The sequence below is a fragment of the Hesperophylax consimilis genome, chromosome 27 (assembly GCF_061612785.1).
Source record: "Hesperophylax consimilis isolate HC1 chromosome 27, BYU_Hcon_1.0, whole genome shotgun sequence".
NCBI classification, from domain to species: Eukaryota; Metazoa; Arthropoda; class Insecta; order Trichoptera; family Limnephilidae; genus Hesperophylax; species Hesperophylax consimilis.
The window spans coordinates 28,681,120-28,698,523 of NC_142862.1; the positions used below are offsets into that span (position 1 = coordinate 28,681,120).

At 37.1% G+C, this 17,404-nt stretch overlaps 1 protein-coding gene across 2 annotated transcripts in view; it reads left to right on the plus strand.

Moving 5' to 3' along the window:
- Positions 1-17,404, plus strand: part of Start1 (Steroidogenic acute regulatory protein-like) — a 53,370-nt gene that overhangs the window by 27,572 nt on the left and 8,394 nt on the right. For both annotated transcript variants that reach the window (XM_089648293.1, XM_089648294.1), the window contains exons 8-11: positions 10,540-10,695; positions 16,803-16,907; positions 16,976-17,151; positions 17,233-17,321. In XM_089648293.1, coding sequence (XP_089504419.1) covers positions 10,540-10,695; positions 16,803-16,907; positions 16,976-17,151; positions 17,233-17,321 — 526 coding nt within the window. The remainder of the gene's footprint in view (positions 1-10,539; positions 10,696-16,802; positions 16,908-16,975; positions 17,152-17,232; positions 17,322-17,404) is intronic.

Genomic DNA, 17,404 nt, shown 5'->3' on the forward strand with positions numbered 1-17,404 from the left:
GACTATATCGCCACCCGGTTGGGCAGTGTTTTGACATAAATAGTATTGGTCCTAAACCCCACCCTTGGGGCACACCACACTTCGGCGGTCAGGGGTCAGGTCAGGAAATAAGGAACGTCATTGAACTGCGTTTCTAGTGCTTCTATCGCAGGGCTGAACGATAAATTTTATTTTACATATAAATATTTTGTTTAGCTCCATACATCGTCTTTGGGAAGAATTTGGGAAGGAAGAAAGGATTAAACTTGTTGTAGGAGGGAGGTAACTCAGAAATCGAAAATTCATTCCGAAATAATGTTATTGGCGTTACGGGCTAAGGATATATCTCACTTTTATTAGTCTCGGGTCTCTCTATAATATAATGTTGTTATGCACCGGAAATGTTTTCGGAAAAAACGAGCGGCGAGTAACTTGCCGCTTGCCACGAACCTATCATTCAATTTTTTTTTTTATAAATTAAATTTAGATTAAATTTGATAATATTATTATTAAGTTCTGCAAGTGTTTTAGTTTTTTATTATTGTGACCCTTGTTGTTAAGTGGGGTATGATTATTCACCAAGAGATGTTCTGCGAATTTTGAGGATGTGTTTTCGCAGAACATCTCTTGGTGAATAATCATACCCCACTTAACAACAAGGGTCCTAAACCATTGCATATAGAAAAAAAGGGCATTAGATTAAATTTACTTGAACAATTAGAAATCAATAAACGAACGAATGACCCAAATTTAACACTAATTAATAAAGTACGGAAAATAATTTACTCACCACTTCTCAGTATTTTCACAAAACCCAAGCAGTATAATGCACCCAAATAATTCATAGCAATAAAGTCATTAGTAAATAATTAAGAACTCATTACCATTTACTGAGGGGAAAACGTAGATTGGTTTAACCAACAATAGATCATGTCATCGGTTTAACCAGTAATAAATCAATGTATGCACCTTCAAAATTTACATTTGAAATAGTATAAATACGTCGTCTCAATGTGGACTAACCACAGTTTGAAAATGGCCTTGTAAGCCGAAACAGCTGTCACAATAATAAAAAACTAAAACACTTGCAGAACTTAATAATAATATTATCAAATTTAATCTAAATTTAATTTATAAAAAAAAATGAAATGGAGTTCTACGAATTAAACACAAAAACAATAAATAACCTATCATTCGTTCAGTTAAAAAACATGTTTTTTGGAGAAATACATAATTTTAAAGGCTGTCACAGTGGCATCATTGGCAGTGGCATCATCATCTCCGCGTAAATCATAACGCGGTCAGGAGTAAGGCAAGGAGGGTGTATGTCTCCCATCCTGTTTAATGTATACATGGACGAGTTGTCAAATCGCCTGGATATCAGAGCGGGCTGTCCTATTAACAATGTATGCATACGCATACACCACATAAGCTACGCAGACGACATAATCCTCCTAGCTCCGTCAATCAAGGGAACGAGATTATTGCTGTGAAGGATATGGAAAAAAGCACAATATGATGTACAATCCCAAGAAGACGGGATTGATTTCGTTCCAGTATCCAGATACGAGTAAGATGCTCCCCGTACACCTTAACGAGGCAAGAATAAATACATGTACGAACGTAAAATACTTGGGGCACATTATTAATCAAGACCTATCGGACGATGGCGATATCGAACGACAAAGGAGAAGCCTAAGCATAGTGTCTAATATGATTGCCCGCAGATTATGCAAATGCAGCAATACTGTTAAAAAAAACACCGTTCAACGCGTTCTGTACCGGTCTCTATACGTGTGAGAGATGGTGTCACTACCTTACTTGCTCGATGGAACGACTCCGAATCCAATATAATGACGCCTGTAGAATCATATTTGGATACAGAAGATACAGCAGCCCATCGACAATGTTCACAGAATTAGGTCTAAATGGATTTGCCGGCCTGATGAGACACCGGGTCACTGGAGCCAGGATGCGGCTAATGGCCTCCGCCAGCACGGTGATGACCGCAGCCTACCAGCACCAAGCGCCACTCCGGGGCCCAAGCTCACTCAAGACCACGCCGTATATATTTGTCCTTAATTGCAATTTTTTAATATTTTTTTATCTATATGGAACGTGTGGGATTGCACTAACCTCCCACATCCTGGAATATTTAAAAATATATATAATTGCCCCTTTTCCAGCAATGAAAAACTGGCCCCGATTCTACGCAAACGTGGGGCATTTGAGATGTGCGGTGAAACTGTTTTCGATGTAGTAAAATTCCCTTCCCTTGAAAAAATTCCATTTTGATACTGCCGATGTATGTTTATTGTCAGATTGTATTAAGAGGAAGCTACAATCCAAAAATGTGTATATTCTTGGTATACCTTATATTGTAGGTAATAGGCGTTAAAATCGCTTGACAAACGGAGTCTAGAAATGTTCGATTTCAAGCACAAAACTGGTTTTTATTTATTTTGTAAATAATTTTATAAGAAAGCAAAAAAGTTTATCAAGTAAAACTGTCACACATAATCTTAGCTATAATACTGTATTTTTAAAAAGTTGTTTCCTTTATGCGTTCATACATTTCTATTAGCATATTTTTTGGTATTCATAATGTACACCAATTCGCTATAAAGATTTATCAAAATAGTGATTTGGCACTAAGCTTCGCCTTAAGGAATGACTTAGGCGCTGATGCGGCAAACGCACTAGCCGTTGAGCCGAACTAATACAAAAATTAAATTCGAACACGGTGCTCGAAATCAATCACAGTATGTTTTGTTTTTACAACTTGTGTAGTAGGTAATAAATTATTTAAATATTTTTATTTTATTTTTAGCAGCCCTGTCAGCATTCGCTCTCGCACATCTTATTCCTACATAATTCATGTTCAGTAATGTATAATGTCGGAGTCAGTTTGTCAGTATCTCGTGACCATTCGTACGGTGCATGACTCGACCGTTATCTGCCGGACAGTATTTAGTTCGTTCTTCCGTGTTTTGTACTACCTACCTACTTACGTTTGTTTGTAACTGTAAATCAACATATTTCATTTTCTCATAATACAAGTTAGATAATGATTATTGTTTGAAAAGCCAATACAGTTTACAGGTCAATAAAGTTATTTAGTCAGAGTGTTCATATCGCTTTCCGTCGGTTTTTACAATTATTATACATATATGTTTTGTGGAACGAATTTATGAGATCGAGAGAGCTGGAAATCTAGCCAATAATACTGTATTGCTTAAAATAGCTTATTTTCTAACTGCCATCATTTTTGCTGAGTTCAATTTCTTTTAACTGTAGTGTACGTACGTACCTGCTATGACTTGCTACACTTGACTATTTGGAGGCTGCGGGTTCGATTACCGATGCAGTGCAAATAAAAATCAACCCGTACAAAACAAAGTTTAAAAAAATATTTAATACGTCTATTTTAAAATATCTTTAATAAATATATTTTTTGTTTGAATAAGGATTGAACCTTTCTCTACCCATTAAGTCGAGTCGACAACTCTACAAACCTCGCCAAATGCCGATCCAGTAGGACCGACATTTATTTCGTATATTAACTGCTTTAATGTCATCTGATTTCAAAGAAATGAATATATGTCCGTCACCAAAAGATGATAGAATGACAACGATTCTATCTGCCGAGTTTGAGCTCTATCGGATGTCGGGAGGTGGGTTAATTTCCGCTTCCAAGATTTGCATATTTTGGTTTTTCGCGAAGCCGGCCTTTAACATTCATTCTTTACCGAAAACAAAAGTGAAATTTAAATGGATGAATTTAATAAAAATGTGGATTTTGATGGAGGAATTGTCTGGCACCTTTATTTGTTGGTATTTCAGTATGTAAGCTGAACCACAACTTCTGGGAAAGGAACGAAACAACTGCAAATAGTAATTCGTGGGTCAGCTTGCGCGTTTTTTCTCATGTATACGCAGCATAAGAGTTTATTTTCGTACGTATTAAGACATTTTTTTTTTTATTTTTTATAGTGAATACCTCACAAGAGTCCCAACTGCTCCCATCTGGAGCCAGTGAGACTATGGCATCCCCAATTGGGGGATGTTGTGAGGCTGAAGGTAAGTGGGGAAGGGAAAGAGGAAGGTGGGGAAGTACCTGGCTATTCAGATCTAGTCACTAAACACGGCTAAAGCCATTTGGAGCAACGTTTCAATTCTGAATGGTGGTCTTACACCAGGGCGATACTGCTAGTATCTGCGACTCTGGAACGTGCCGCAAATATACTATATATTATTTTAATTAATTAATTGTGAAATAACACAAATTAATCAAATTAAATTTATTTGCACACGCCGGGTTCGAACCCGCGACCTTCGGAATGGCAGTCCAATGCGTTACCACGGGACTATGCCGGCCGTCAAACATAACATGTAGGTACAGTTAATCAGAAGAAAACCCGTGTAACAATCATTATTATCATCTATCTTTTATCTATTGCTGTCTATACTCTAGACTTCTAGCCACTCTAGACTCGCCAGAGGTAGTGTAGTTAGTTAGGTACCGCCTTCTGCGTGGGAACATCGACAATAGTCATTTCGGTTGTGGCTCCTTTGTACAGACTTTATAATAATAATAATAATAACATAGCATTTATATAGCGCAGTTTTGTGTTGTTTCACTTCAAGTGCGCTTAACTATAATAAACTTAAAAATAAAATTTCCTATTGTGTTTTTCCTTAAAAAAAATTAATAACATCATATGAAATAAAGAATAAACAGTTTACACAAAAGCAGAGAATAAAATTTAACAATAACAGTGCTATTTTAGTAGAGGACAACAATAAAAGACAATAACAGTGCACGAAAAATAAGAACTTTAAAATTAAAATATTATATAAAACAGGAAAACATTAAAATATTATATAATAGGTGGACATTAAACATAAAAGTACAATAAGGAGGAAACCGAAACCAAACAATTTCCGGAAACTTCAAAACCTGGCTTATTATAGTATATTGAAAAGAAGCTTAGATTCATGAGAATATCAATGATATGATTTTTTGAATAATTTTGTTTTTAAAACCCGTTTAAATTCAGCCAAATTTAGTATATTGGTAAGGGCTGTGGGAAGTTTATTCCAAATGAGTGGGCCAGCTACACGAAAAGAGCGATCATAGTAAACAGCTCGATTTGACTTAGTATTTCCATTGTTCTTTAACTCTGTCAACAGAATTGACAAATGTACTCTGATTTGTTTTGAATTAAATTGCCAATGGTAAAAATTGTAACCGAATGTGTCAAGAATTCAGACAAGCGATAAATTACCTACCTATAATAAACTATTTTTTTTACCAGAAAATTATTTAAATTCTATATTTGGGAGGCGGGTTTCCCTCCCCGGGAACCATTTATTGGATAATAAGTGGGTGGCTGCGTTTAGTGATTTAACAGGGGTGCCCGGGTCCAGCTGGTTTGGGTAGATCCTTTGACCTCTCTACCTGGTCTCTCCGTCCGTCACTCCTGTACACACCGACCCCTACATTCCTAACCACCCCTCTTTACCTTTTAAATCCCAAATCTTCCTCGCCTTCCTTTCCTTAAAGGGACCCTCACCACAGCATCCCCACACATGACATAGGCCCCGAGGGAAATTATTTTTCTGTCTCCTGTGTGGGGTTTTGTTGTTTAAATATCTTGACAATTAAAGTCATATTTCGTGATGTATTGGCAGCGACAGCGAAACTGAATGGCTTTGGTACTAGGTAAGCTGGACCATCGATGCATATTATTATAATCTTTGCCCCAGACTGAAATACTGGTAGTATTTGAATATTAATACAGGCGTTGGGTGTTGTGTTGTGAAGGCAATGGAAAATTCATTAAAAGATTGAATTATTCATATTACAATTTATTAACTATTATAATACTATAATTTACTGATTATTAAATTATAATTTGCTAACTATTAGTAAATTGTGTTTTGTTTTATTGGTTTATAATAATGTAGCTTATGGCATATATCAACCGGTCAAATTATAAAATATTATGCATATTTAGATGTTTTTAAACTTTGATTGCGTTTTTTAATTGATTGACAATTTATTATATTTCCAATTATTCTTATATGCAAAGCCCGCGCTTGTAAAACAATGATAATGGCTAGCTACTAAAAGTACCTACTTACCTATTTAAATCATTTCATATCTAAATACTTACGGGATGATAAATAAACTGTGAAACGCCACTGCACTGACTTCGTTTTTACATTTATAATATGTAAAGAAGAGTGTTTATGGCGGCCTGGCTTTGTTTTTTTATGCAAATCTACAGTTTTATTCCAAACTTGATAAAACTTTGCACATTCGTCCTTTAAAACAAGAGGAAGGACACTCTCTACGTGAGATTTCGAAAAACCACTCCTATCTCCTTTTCCCCTTTTGATACTTGATGAAATTTTGCCACGGGCAGCATTTAGTCGCCAACTACGATTCCCTCAGTAATTCCTAGTAGATGATGAAATGATAAGTAACATGAATTCGCCGATGCCCTAGTTTCCTAGTTACTAGAAAATTAATATTTTCTCGCTGATGAAATGCTTACGCGTAATATGTACACGACATACCCCTGATATTTCCCCTGTAACAAGTTTTCTCGCTGATGAAATGTTTACGCGTAATATGTACACGACATACCCCTAATATTTCTGCTGTAACAAGTTTTCTCGCCGATGAAATGCTTACGCGTAATATGTACACGACATACCCCTTATAGTTCTGCTCTTACAAGCATGTACATAACATACCCCTGATAGTTCTGCTGTAACAAGTTTTATCCCCTATTCTCTAAATCAAAACTAAAAAGTAAACAATCTCTGATGCAAAAAAGTAGACAAATATTACGTAAAAAAACAATTGAAATAATATTTTCTGTAAAAGTTTTTCTTGATAACATTTTTATGTCTACTGTTGTTATTCCGCGAGTGCTGAATATGGTGATAAATTGAAATTGTGTATCCCTTCGCCAAGTGTTCCGCTAAGGGTGAAGTTTTATTTATCTTTCTTCAATTCGCTCTGTATTTGTTGCGATTTGAATGCGATCGTCAAAGCTTGTTAATCTGTGAGAAATAGTTAGGATGCAAGCGAGTTCTACAATTTAAGTTTTTTACTGTCTGTATCTGTATTTTCTCCAATATAAAAAAGCGAGTAAAATCTTCCACATCTGCTCTGAAATCCGCTGCAATAGTTTGAAAATATATCGTTTCGAATATCTGCGAAATTAGCTACTTTTTTAAAACCAGAAAAGTGATCCTTTTTAAGTCCCCGTAGTAAGCGTTCAAAGATGGTTTGAAAGGGAGATACGTAAATACGAATGTTAGAGGGAGAGCGCGTTAATGAAAAAAACGGTAATAATTAAGCGAAAATATTTAATAAAAGACGACTCGTTTGAAATAGAGCAAATGTCTCTCGACAAAAGCTTTAGTTGCATTTAAAGATACACTGCGCATTGTTTCATGCCTATAACATATTAAATAACAAAACAAAACGTGTTTTTAATAATTTTCGGAACTTACTTTGCGATTTTTTTTCTATCGAGGGAATTTCACAGAATTAACATTTCGGCATGACAAATGTAGGAAGTTAAAAAGTTGTTTAGTTAACGAGAAACTTGTTATAAATCGGTAGAAATTGGCTTATTTGTTGTCCCAGCTTTCAGTAAACTGTCCAATGACACTAAAATGATATTATGATTTTAATCAACAGTACCTAACAGGGTTTCAAGATGGTAGAGATGAATAAAATAAGAGGAAAGCTACAAACCAAAAATGTGTATATTCTTGGTATACCTTATATTGTAGGTAATAGGCATTAAAATCGCTTGACAAACGGAGTCTAGAAACGTTCGATTTCAAGCACAAAACTGGTTTTTATTTATTTTGTAAATAATTTTATAAGAAAGCAAAAAACTTAATCAAGTGAAACTGTCACAGATAATCTTAGCTATAATACTGTATTTTTGTAAGTTGTTTCCTTTATGAGTTCATACATTTCCATTGAAAAGTTTTTTTTTTTTAGTAGTTTACATTTATATTTTTTATTGAGTAATTTATTATTTAATTATTTTATTTGTATTCTACTCAAGCGAAACGATAGGAAAACCTTCAATTTATCTAAAGCGTATTTTTTGGTATTCATAATATACACCAATTCGTTATAAAGATTAATCAAAATAGTGATTTGGCATTAAGCTTCGCCTTAAAGATTAGTGAACAATATCGTAAGAGCTAAACCCTAATTTAATTGCCGGCTATATTATGTCGATTTTGAAAGGCACACCCTGTGTTTAATAATAATACAACCAGTTTGGTGTTTTGCATGTGATGTAAATACCGCATATCTGCTCCAAACCATCTCCAGCCAGGGGGAGTGGGGGGGGGGGGGGGGGGAGGAGGGGAAGTACCTGCCTATTCAGATCTGGTCACTAAACACGGCTGAAGCCACTTCAAGCACCGTTTCAATTCTGAATGGTTGTACTATTGAGAGTGTCTTCCACTCTGGAGAGCTCAGCAAATCAGCTCATTTCATAAGTAATATAGTGGCGTAACGAGCTAAACAACAACAGTAGATATGTATGTATTTTAGCACTTTCTTTCACACCAAAAGTAGCTTTCCCTCCACACAGCATCTCCAAAGATGACATAAGCACTGAAGGGAATTATATCCCTGAGGGTCTCGTGTGTAGATTTGATGTTATTAAAAAGCGTATTTCTGTATTTATTTAGCCAGTTAAAAAAGGCGTGCAGGTGGCTCTTTGGAAAAGATAAAATATTTTGATAACAGATTGGGAAATTTTTTGCTTTGTTCAATAAATTATGAATCCACACTTTTATGACACCAGGATACACTTATCATGATTAATTATTACCACAAACAATGTACCAGACTTTAATAAAGAAATATGACATATGTAGCAATAAATACGACACCTAATAGGTTATCATTTTTTTAATTACTAGCAAATACCTGTGAAAAATCACGGGATATTACGACTTGAAATAATTTTTTACTAAAATATTATATTATTGGTAGGTACCTACTTCATAGCTTGTCTGAATTATTCTTCACACAAGCAGTTCGAATTTTGAAAATGACACTTAAATTCAAAGCAAATTTGAGTTTATCTTTTCTATTTTTGACATGATTCGACAACCCACCCAAGTATTTGAATAATTTGATGGTGCTACTTCTTCCCGGAGTATCCCCGATTTCTTCCCGTGCGTTCCTTTATTTGTCTTCTGAGACTTTAAGCCAGCGTTTTAGACAAGATTTCGGCTTTGTCAATCTCTAATTTAATTATTGAAGATTTATATAGAAGTTACTAGGTAAATAGTAAAATGTCGGACGAAGCGCAGATAGCCGCAGTAACCAAGACGTTCGAGGAGGGCGACTTGACCTTCACGGAGGAGCAGCACCACTCCATTATCAAGGAGCGCATCCAGAAGGAGAAGGGCTCCAAGTTCACGCGCTGGTTGCGGGGCATCCTGCACTGGGGTGACCCGGAACCCTTTGACCCCGAACCTGTCTCCGTGAGTATAACCTACTGGTTACTGCCAGCCATAGGACATCTAACGGGCGCCAACAGAATATTGGTTTGTTCTTTAGGACGTTTTAACAATGAAACGAAACGAGCATTACATGTTCACTTATGCGGTGTTCTATATCCACATTTTCCACTTCTGTGGACTTAGAACAAACCGACACTATTATTTTTTTGAGCCAGGACGAGTACTGCTTTGTTCTTCATCCACAATGTTCCAGGCGAATGATTCAATGCCATTGGTTAAAAAGGATGTGGAACAAACCAATACGAAAGAAAAAGGGAGTGGCGAATTATTAGTAGTGTTTTGTTTTACATACGGATGACGTATATCGGATATGGATATACAGGGTGTCCGGAAACTCGTAGTACAAGCGGGAAACTGGTGAATCTACATCACATTTGGAGTCGATTTTGTAGTATATTTTTTTTTGATTTGAGCTTTCGTTATCGAGTAAATCGAGTTAGAAGTTGATTTTTTTTTTTTTTTTTTTTTAATCAAATTCTTATAAATTATTACTGAAGATCAAAGTACCCAACTAATTAAAACTATTTGAAAGTAAAACAAATGAAGAAACTCGGATTTGAAGCATTATTTTGAAATCACCCTTCATTTAATCCGGTGTAATCATAAAATATTTCTGCTCTGCAGGGTTAAAACATCTGTTGTTCAACCCTAAACACCAGAAAAAACTTTAACCCTAAAGTAGCCGAAAAATATTTTTTTTTGGTTTTTTTTTTTTTTTTTGTGAAAATGCTCAAATCAAAAAACTTTATGTTTATTTGGGTTCCCCATGTGGTGTAGATTCTCCAGTTTCCCGCTTGTAGTACGAGTTTCCGGACACTGTGTATAATAAAGCAATACTAAACATTCGTTTTATAGGAAGAAGTCCATTTTGTTAAAAATGATCTGTAGAATAAACCAATATTGGACTAACGAGGGGGGCAAGAAGTGGTGGTTGGCATAATCTGTCACTGACTGACTGTGTGTTGTTTTGTGCAGGACGAGGAAATGGTGCGACTGGGCCGGGAGTGCGAGCAGGAGAGCCTACGCCTGCTAGCCGACCCGGGCTGGAAGAAGGAAAAGGACGGAGTACTGCCTGGAGACTTGGTGGAGGCGCTGCAGCACGCTAAGTACGGAAAGATCTTCAAGCTCACGGTAAGTTGAGTACTGACATACTTGTTAGCCGATCACAATTAGTTTAAAGTATTGGGTTCTCTCCCAGCTAGCTTCCTCCATCATGAAGAGATCACGTTTCTTGGGCAAGATTAACCTTATTAACCTCTGTGCCAGTCGAATGGCCAATTATAATTATGCATGAATGGCCGTCCACCAGTCAGTGGCGTGTCGTCCGTAGAGGTTGAAAAGTTGTGCCTACCTTATGGAAAAAGAACCAAATAAAAAAATTCGATTTTTTTCTTTGAATTTGGCAAGAAACTTATAATAATAATGATAATAATATTTGGCCAATTTATATAGCGCCGTTTTCGTGAGAAATCACCTCAAGAGCGCTGTACAAATATATTTCTTAAATAGTTAATACTAGAACTACTGACTTATCTCTAAGTGGGTATTTCACTATCTCTGATTATGTTCTGACTAAGCACTATTCCGCGGATTAGTCATTTTTTCGTTTTCACTATATCTGAATAACGCTAACGCTCGGGTTAAAGTTCGATTTGACTGATCAGTGCTTGAACCTCACGTTAGGCGCTATTCCTCGAATCAAAGATGGCGTCAAAACATTTCGAGTTTGACAGCGGAGAAGCGAGTCGAATTTCGTTGCGAATTATTATGGATTCCGAGGTTTTCGATTTGCAGAAGCAGGTGAAGGGGCGGCGATGCGAAGGCCGCGAGTTTTAAGAGCTCGAATGAATTTGAATGCTTGTATGATCCATCCTGAATTATTTGATTGTGTTCAAAATAAGAAACAATGTATTAATTCGACACGAATCTATCTAAAATGACCTGATAATCAACATAACATAACCAAAAAAATGCACACTTTGCGGTGTGCGGACTGTGGCGGGAAACTGGATGACGGCGTTGACCACAGATCAATTGGCGTTGACGCTAGCATCCATAGACATTGCGGCAAAACATGACATGACATGAGGCGTGGCAGTAGATGGGGTAACTGCAAACATTTTGCGATGTTGCCAGACTATTTCGAGTTATCTATCCGGAAGCTCGGCAACAATGGTGAAACTGTCGCCGTTGAATAACGAAGTTATTCTGATCTTTAAAGCCAGCCAACGGCTAGCTAGTCAGATATTTAGCCCGACATAGTGAAATACCCCCTAAGACTTATATCTAGTGACTTACGACTAAGGCCTATAACTACTATCTTAACGACATATATACGAGTATTTACATATTTAGCAACTTACAACTAAAATTAATATTAACAATCTAATCTTACTAACGCCAGAAGAAGAAGGAAGTTCTATTATATTAGGGTGTTTTTATTGTTAGCTGGATATATATAAAAAATATTATTATACTGGGTGATTTTAACCTACATAATAAACCTGAGGACGTGTTAAACGACTTTAAATATTTTTGTGGTTCAAATGGATTAACTCAGCACAGTGAAGTATTAAACAGTTATGACAATATCCTGGACCTCGTCCTAAGTAACTTGTCCCTGTGTGAAGTGACTAGAAGCGAAGAGCCGCTAGTCAAGGAAGACCATCATCATCCAACACTGGCCGTCGCGGCGCGTCTAACGCGGGCCGCACCATCACATAGCAACGGCCACAAACATCACCGCGCCCGCGCCCGGCCCGCCTCGTCTACACACAATATCAACTGCTACTCGCAATATAACTTTAAACGTGCTAATATAGAACTGTGTCAAAACATTCTGTCACATTTTGACTGGAAATTTCTTAAAAGTATACATTCTGTTGATGTTGCGGTAGAGTATTTTTATAATGTTTTAACAAGTGTTTTTGATTTATGTGTTCCAATTAAGAAGTCAATAAATGTGAGTGCAACCTACCCGGTATGGTTCACAAAATCAATTATTGACAAAATAAAAATCAAGGAAGCGCATCGCAGAAAATATAGAGTACACAAAAAGCAATCAGACTACTTATTGTTTTCTGCGATGCGATCCGAGCTCAAAAAAGATATTGTCATAACTAAACGACAATATTTAAACAGAATTCAGGACGGGATTAAAGACAATGTCAAATGCTTCTGGGATTTTATAAAATCACAGAAAGCTAACTCCAGGTCACATAACGGCCTGAATAGTGGAGACAAATTTATAACGGACTCAGAATCTATCTGTCAGAAATTTGCAGACTACTTTCAATCTGTGTATGATAGTGAAACCCCTAATCTTAGTACAGATTTTACGCGAACAGAGGTCCCATGGAACGTAGGTAACATTTCCCTAAGATTAACGAGCCCGACAGAGGTAGAAGCTTATATCCGTAAACTGAAGACTGACAAGGCTACAGGGCCGGATGGAATCCCTTCCAGTACTATCATTAGCATAGCGCCAATGATAAGTGAAGCTCTTTGTCATATATTTAATACCAGTATTTTGACTTCTACTTTCCCCCAGATATGGAAACTGACCCGAGTCAGTCCCATTTTCAAGGCTGGTGACAAGACAGACGTCAAAAACTACAGACCGGTAGCCGTATTATCAGTGCTACCAAAACTATTTGAAAAAATGATTTGTGACAAATTAAGTCTCCAGATTATGCCATTCATTGGAGAAAATCAACACGGTTTCCTTCCAAAAAAATCAACAGTCACAAATCTGCTTACTTTCTCGAGATTGGTAGCCACCGGTTTAGACTCAAGGCACCAAACAGATGTAGTTTACACCGACTTTGCCAAAGCATTTGACCGTGTTAACCATGATATCTTACTGAGGAAAATGTTTAAACTAGGCTTCGACCTACCAACACTAAACTTTTTCTCATCATATTTAAAATCCAGAAAACAATTTGTTTCGGTAAATGGACATAATTCAAAAAAATTCTCAGCGAAATCTGGAATTCCTCAAGGGTCTAACCTCGGACCGCTGTTGTTTCTAATACTAATAAATGACATCCAAAACTATGTTAAGAATAGTAAATGTCTACTGTTTGCAGATGACCTTAAAATTCTAATGGAAATAAGCTCCCAACAAGACTGTCTTAAAATGCAAGCTGATCTGGATGCACTATCTGAATGGTCGTTGATAAACAAATTAGATTTCAATACAAAAAAATGTGTCACTATGTCTTACACTCGCTCTTTAAACACTATACTTTACGATTATAAGATAAAGGGCGAAACACTATCACGTGTAAATTCCGTAAAGGATCTCGGTGTCGTCTTTGATCCCGAACTGAAATTCTCTGGCCATATATCGCAGCTCACTCAGTCTTGCTACAAACTTCTTGGGTTCGTCATTAGGACATGCAAGCAGTTCAATAACCAAGATGCTATGTTAGCATTGTTCGATGGCATACTGAGAAGCAAGCTGGAGTATGCGAGCGATGTTTGGGCACCGTATCACCAGAAGTACATTGAAATGATAGAGCAAATCCAGAAGAAATTCCTCAGGTATGTCTATATGCGGACGCATGGAACCTATCCCAGATTCATGCACCATATCGACTTACTTGAGGAAACCAATTCTGTGAGTCTGGAAACTAGGCGGAAAGCAAGCCTAGCCACTATATCTTTCAAAATTTGGAACAATTTTATTGATAGCCCATTCCTCTTGGGATGCTATGATTTATATGTACCAGACCACTACAGCCGAAGTCGATACCATGACTTATTTAGAGTACCAAAAGGCAAAACCGACGTCCTGGCAAAGCATAGCATGACGAGGGGAGTGGTGCTGTTGAACGAACTAGCAAAGAATTTGGATGTAAATGACTGTTCTTTAAACGACCTAAAACAATTATTGAAGAGTCACTTACCCAAATGCTGATATGATGTAAAATTATACTGTTTGTAAAATTGTACTGTAACTGGAACGAATGTTCTGTTGTACAATTAAAAAAAAAAAAAAAAATATGTTAAATGAATGAAATTAATGAATAAAATCAATCGTCAATCTTAAACGCATTTAGATGATTCATCTGCCAACAATTAAACCGATTGTTGGTACTCATTTGTTCAGTTGGATGAGGTTGTCTTCTACAACGAAATTTCTTAATATTTACAAATGTATTATAACAGTTAGAGCTTGTCGAGGACAGTACTTTTAGAATTTTTGAAAAATTTGAAATAGTACCGAAGTTAAAAAGCGTCAAAAAGTTAACACGGTACATTCGCATCAATACTGTCACTCGAATTATGAATTGTACTGAACGTCACGAGACACAGTTGCATACATTTTACCAAAGTTCACTTCGAAAGCTCATTTTTGGAGATGTCGTGAAACAAATTTTCGCTACACTGTCGTAATTAACTCTTTAAATATAACATATTTTGTAATACTCTTAGGTGATCAATGTACTGGTATTTATTGAGGAACTGATTGTAACAAAAGAAACACAATCCTAGTAGGCATCGCCTTTTATAGCATCTCGCAATCATGCTATCTCGCTTGCACTTACACACATTTATACAGACATCACAGAGATGAACCCAAGACGCCTTGTCGGGGCGCTGCTCTACCAACCGAGCTAATTTCCTTTGGTCATATATAACTACCAACATTATCCTAGATGTTTTAGATGCGACCGTATCTTTTTCTGATTTTTCTGTTTCAAATTTTCTTTTAAAATTCGCTAATATTGTCTTCAATAATTCAATATTTTACATGGTGTTTTTTTAGTGCAGTTGAGTGGTTTCAGTTTCAGTCTGTATTTGCTGTCAGTGTATTTTCTATGCGCTGATCTCCCCATGTTTTGTATCCAGCTTTTTATTTGAGATCTAAATGTTAACACATTTCTGGCAGGTATTTTTTGCGCTGGCGCTACGCTAACTCTGGGCGAAAAGGTCCCACGCGATTTTCTTTAATTTGTTTTAAATTGCTATATCTTCGAAAATATATTAATAAAAATTCTATGTAATAACTCAGCATACCCAAGCTATAAAAGTACTAAAAGATAATCGAATATTATTTGAAATGCAACTCAATTCACCTTGTAGTATGTTTATTACGGTCTGCCTATCGGTATTTGCCCAAACCTGCTTTCTTTAAATACGCCCGCTTTCACATAGGAGTTGAGTGGGTGCGGAACAGAGATAGAGATTCGAATCGGGTTTCACAGTCATAAAAACCCTTTTTCCAGGAATTTAATTATTACAATAACAAATCCTTTTGTTGAAATACTGATGTAAACGAAAGGCACGAACGGGTAGAACTACATTTCCCGGCCGGAAGGGTGTTAATAATATTTTTGTAAGTTTTGAATGAGAGTGGGATTTTGTTGTCGAATTTAATACAATGCACACCACTGCCTTCAGTCTATGGCATATTTAATCATAGCTAGTTGAATTATCATTATTTAATGAGCCGTCAGCGTTCTGCTGTTGATCACATATCTAATTTCACATAAGTCAATCCTTTCTTCTCTCCAAAAGAGAATCCAATCAAGATTCAAATTGATGTTGTGGAAGTTTGTACTGTATTTCCACTGCTCTATTTGCAAGGAGTGATATAACTATGTCATGATAACATTTTGAAAATCTCAATCTGGTCTGGAAGAGAACTTTTATCTTTTAATGTTGGTAATTTTAGTTCCCTGAGTCTATCTGCATATAGCTGTATTGTCAAATACGATTTGAGAATTGAATCGTCATTTATCAAACGGAACAATCATCATCACAACGCCCACATGAGAATTAACGCTCAGGATCAGGCATCGCCGGCTGAAGGTTCGCCACCGCTGCTTTAGAGGCGCCATTATTTTGTAAGCGAAAGTTCAAACTCAAACCAAATCACCACTAGAAAATACCACTTTATGAATATTACGAAATATTTTCATAATGATTTTAACTGAAATTCCATATTTGAAATACGAACTGCTGGTGATAGATAGTAAACCATACTAAAAGGCAAGTCCCGTAAGCCATAATATATACCGAATTCAAATCCGTTGTGTAACTTTGCGACCTATGAAGCCTTTTTCACACAAGCCAGTTTTTAGTACAATCTGCTAGTACATATTATAGGTCGTAAGCAGATGTGAAATTTCATCACCTTGAAACCCTAATAATGTTTTTCAAAGAAAGATTAACATTACCAGATGACAATGTTTGAATGGGTTTTGTTTAACCTGCATCGTTATTTGCAGGGCGTGGTGGAAGTGCCGGCGGAGTACTTGTACAAGGAGATGACGGACGGGCTGGAGCAGATGAGTTCATGGAACCCCACCATCCTGGAGTGCCGGGTCCTCAAGGTGAGTCCCATCACGCCGTTACTTATTGTTCACACTGATTGCTATTTGTAACTGTTTTGTGTTTCCAGGACGTAGACGCACAAACATCCCTGACGTACCAAGTGACGACGGGGGGCCCCAAGAACGCCGTGAAGCCGCGCGACTTTGTGAGCGTGCGGCGCTGCTCTCGCACCCAGGGCCGCCTGCTCAGCAGCGCCGTCAGTGTGGAGCACCCTGACCATCCGCCGCACCACCAGTACATACGGTGAGGCTGATGTGATGCTCGTTGCTCAGTGCATTCCGACCAACCAACCCCAGCCACTTGTTCTAAACGCTCTTGTTTCAGGGGACACAACCACGTGGGATGCTGGAGTATAGAGGTGCTGAACGAGCGTAGCACTCGCTTCCAGTGGCTTATGGCCTGCGATCTCAAGGGTGAGAGTCTTCACACTACTTCAACACTTTCTTACAAACAAATCAAAAGTAGAATCCCGTTAATTCGATATTTGCTCTTTGAA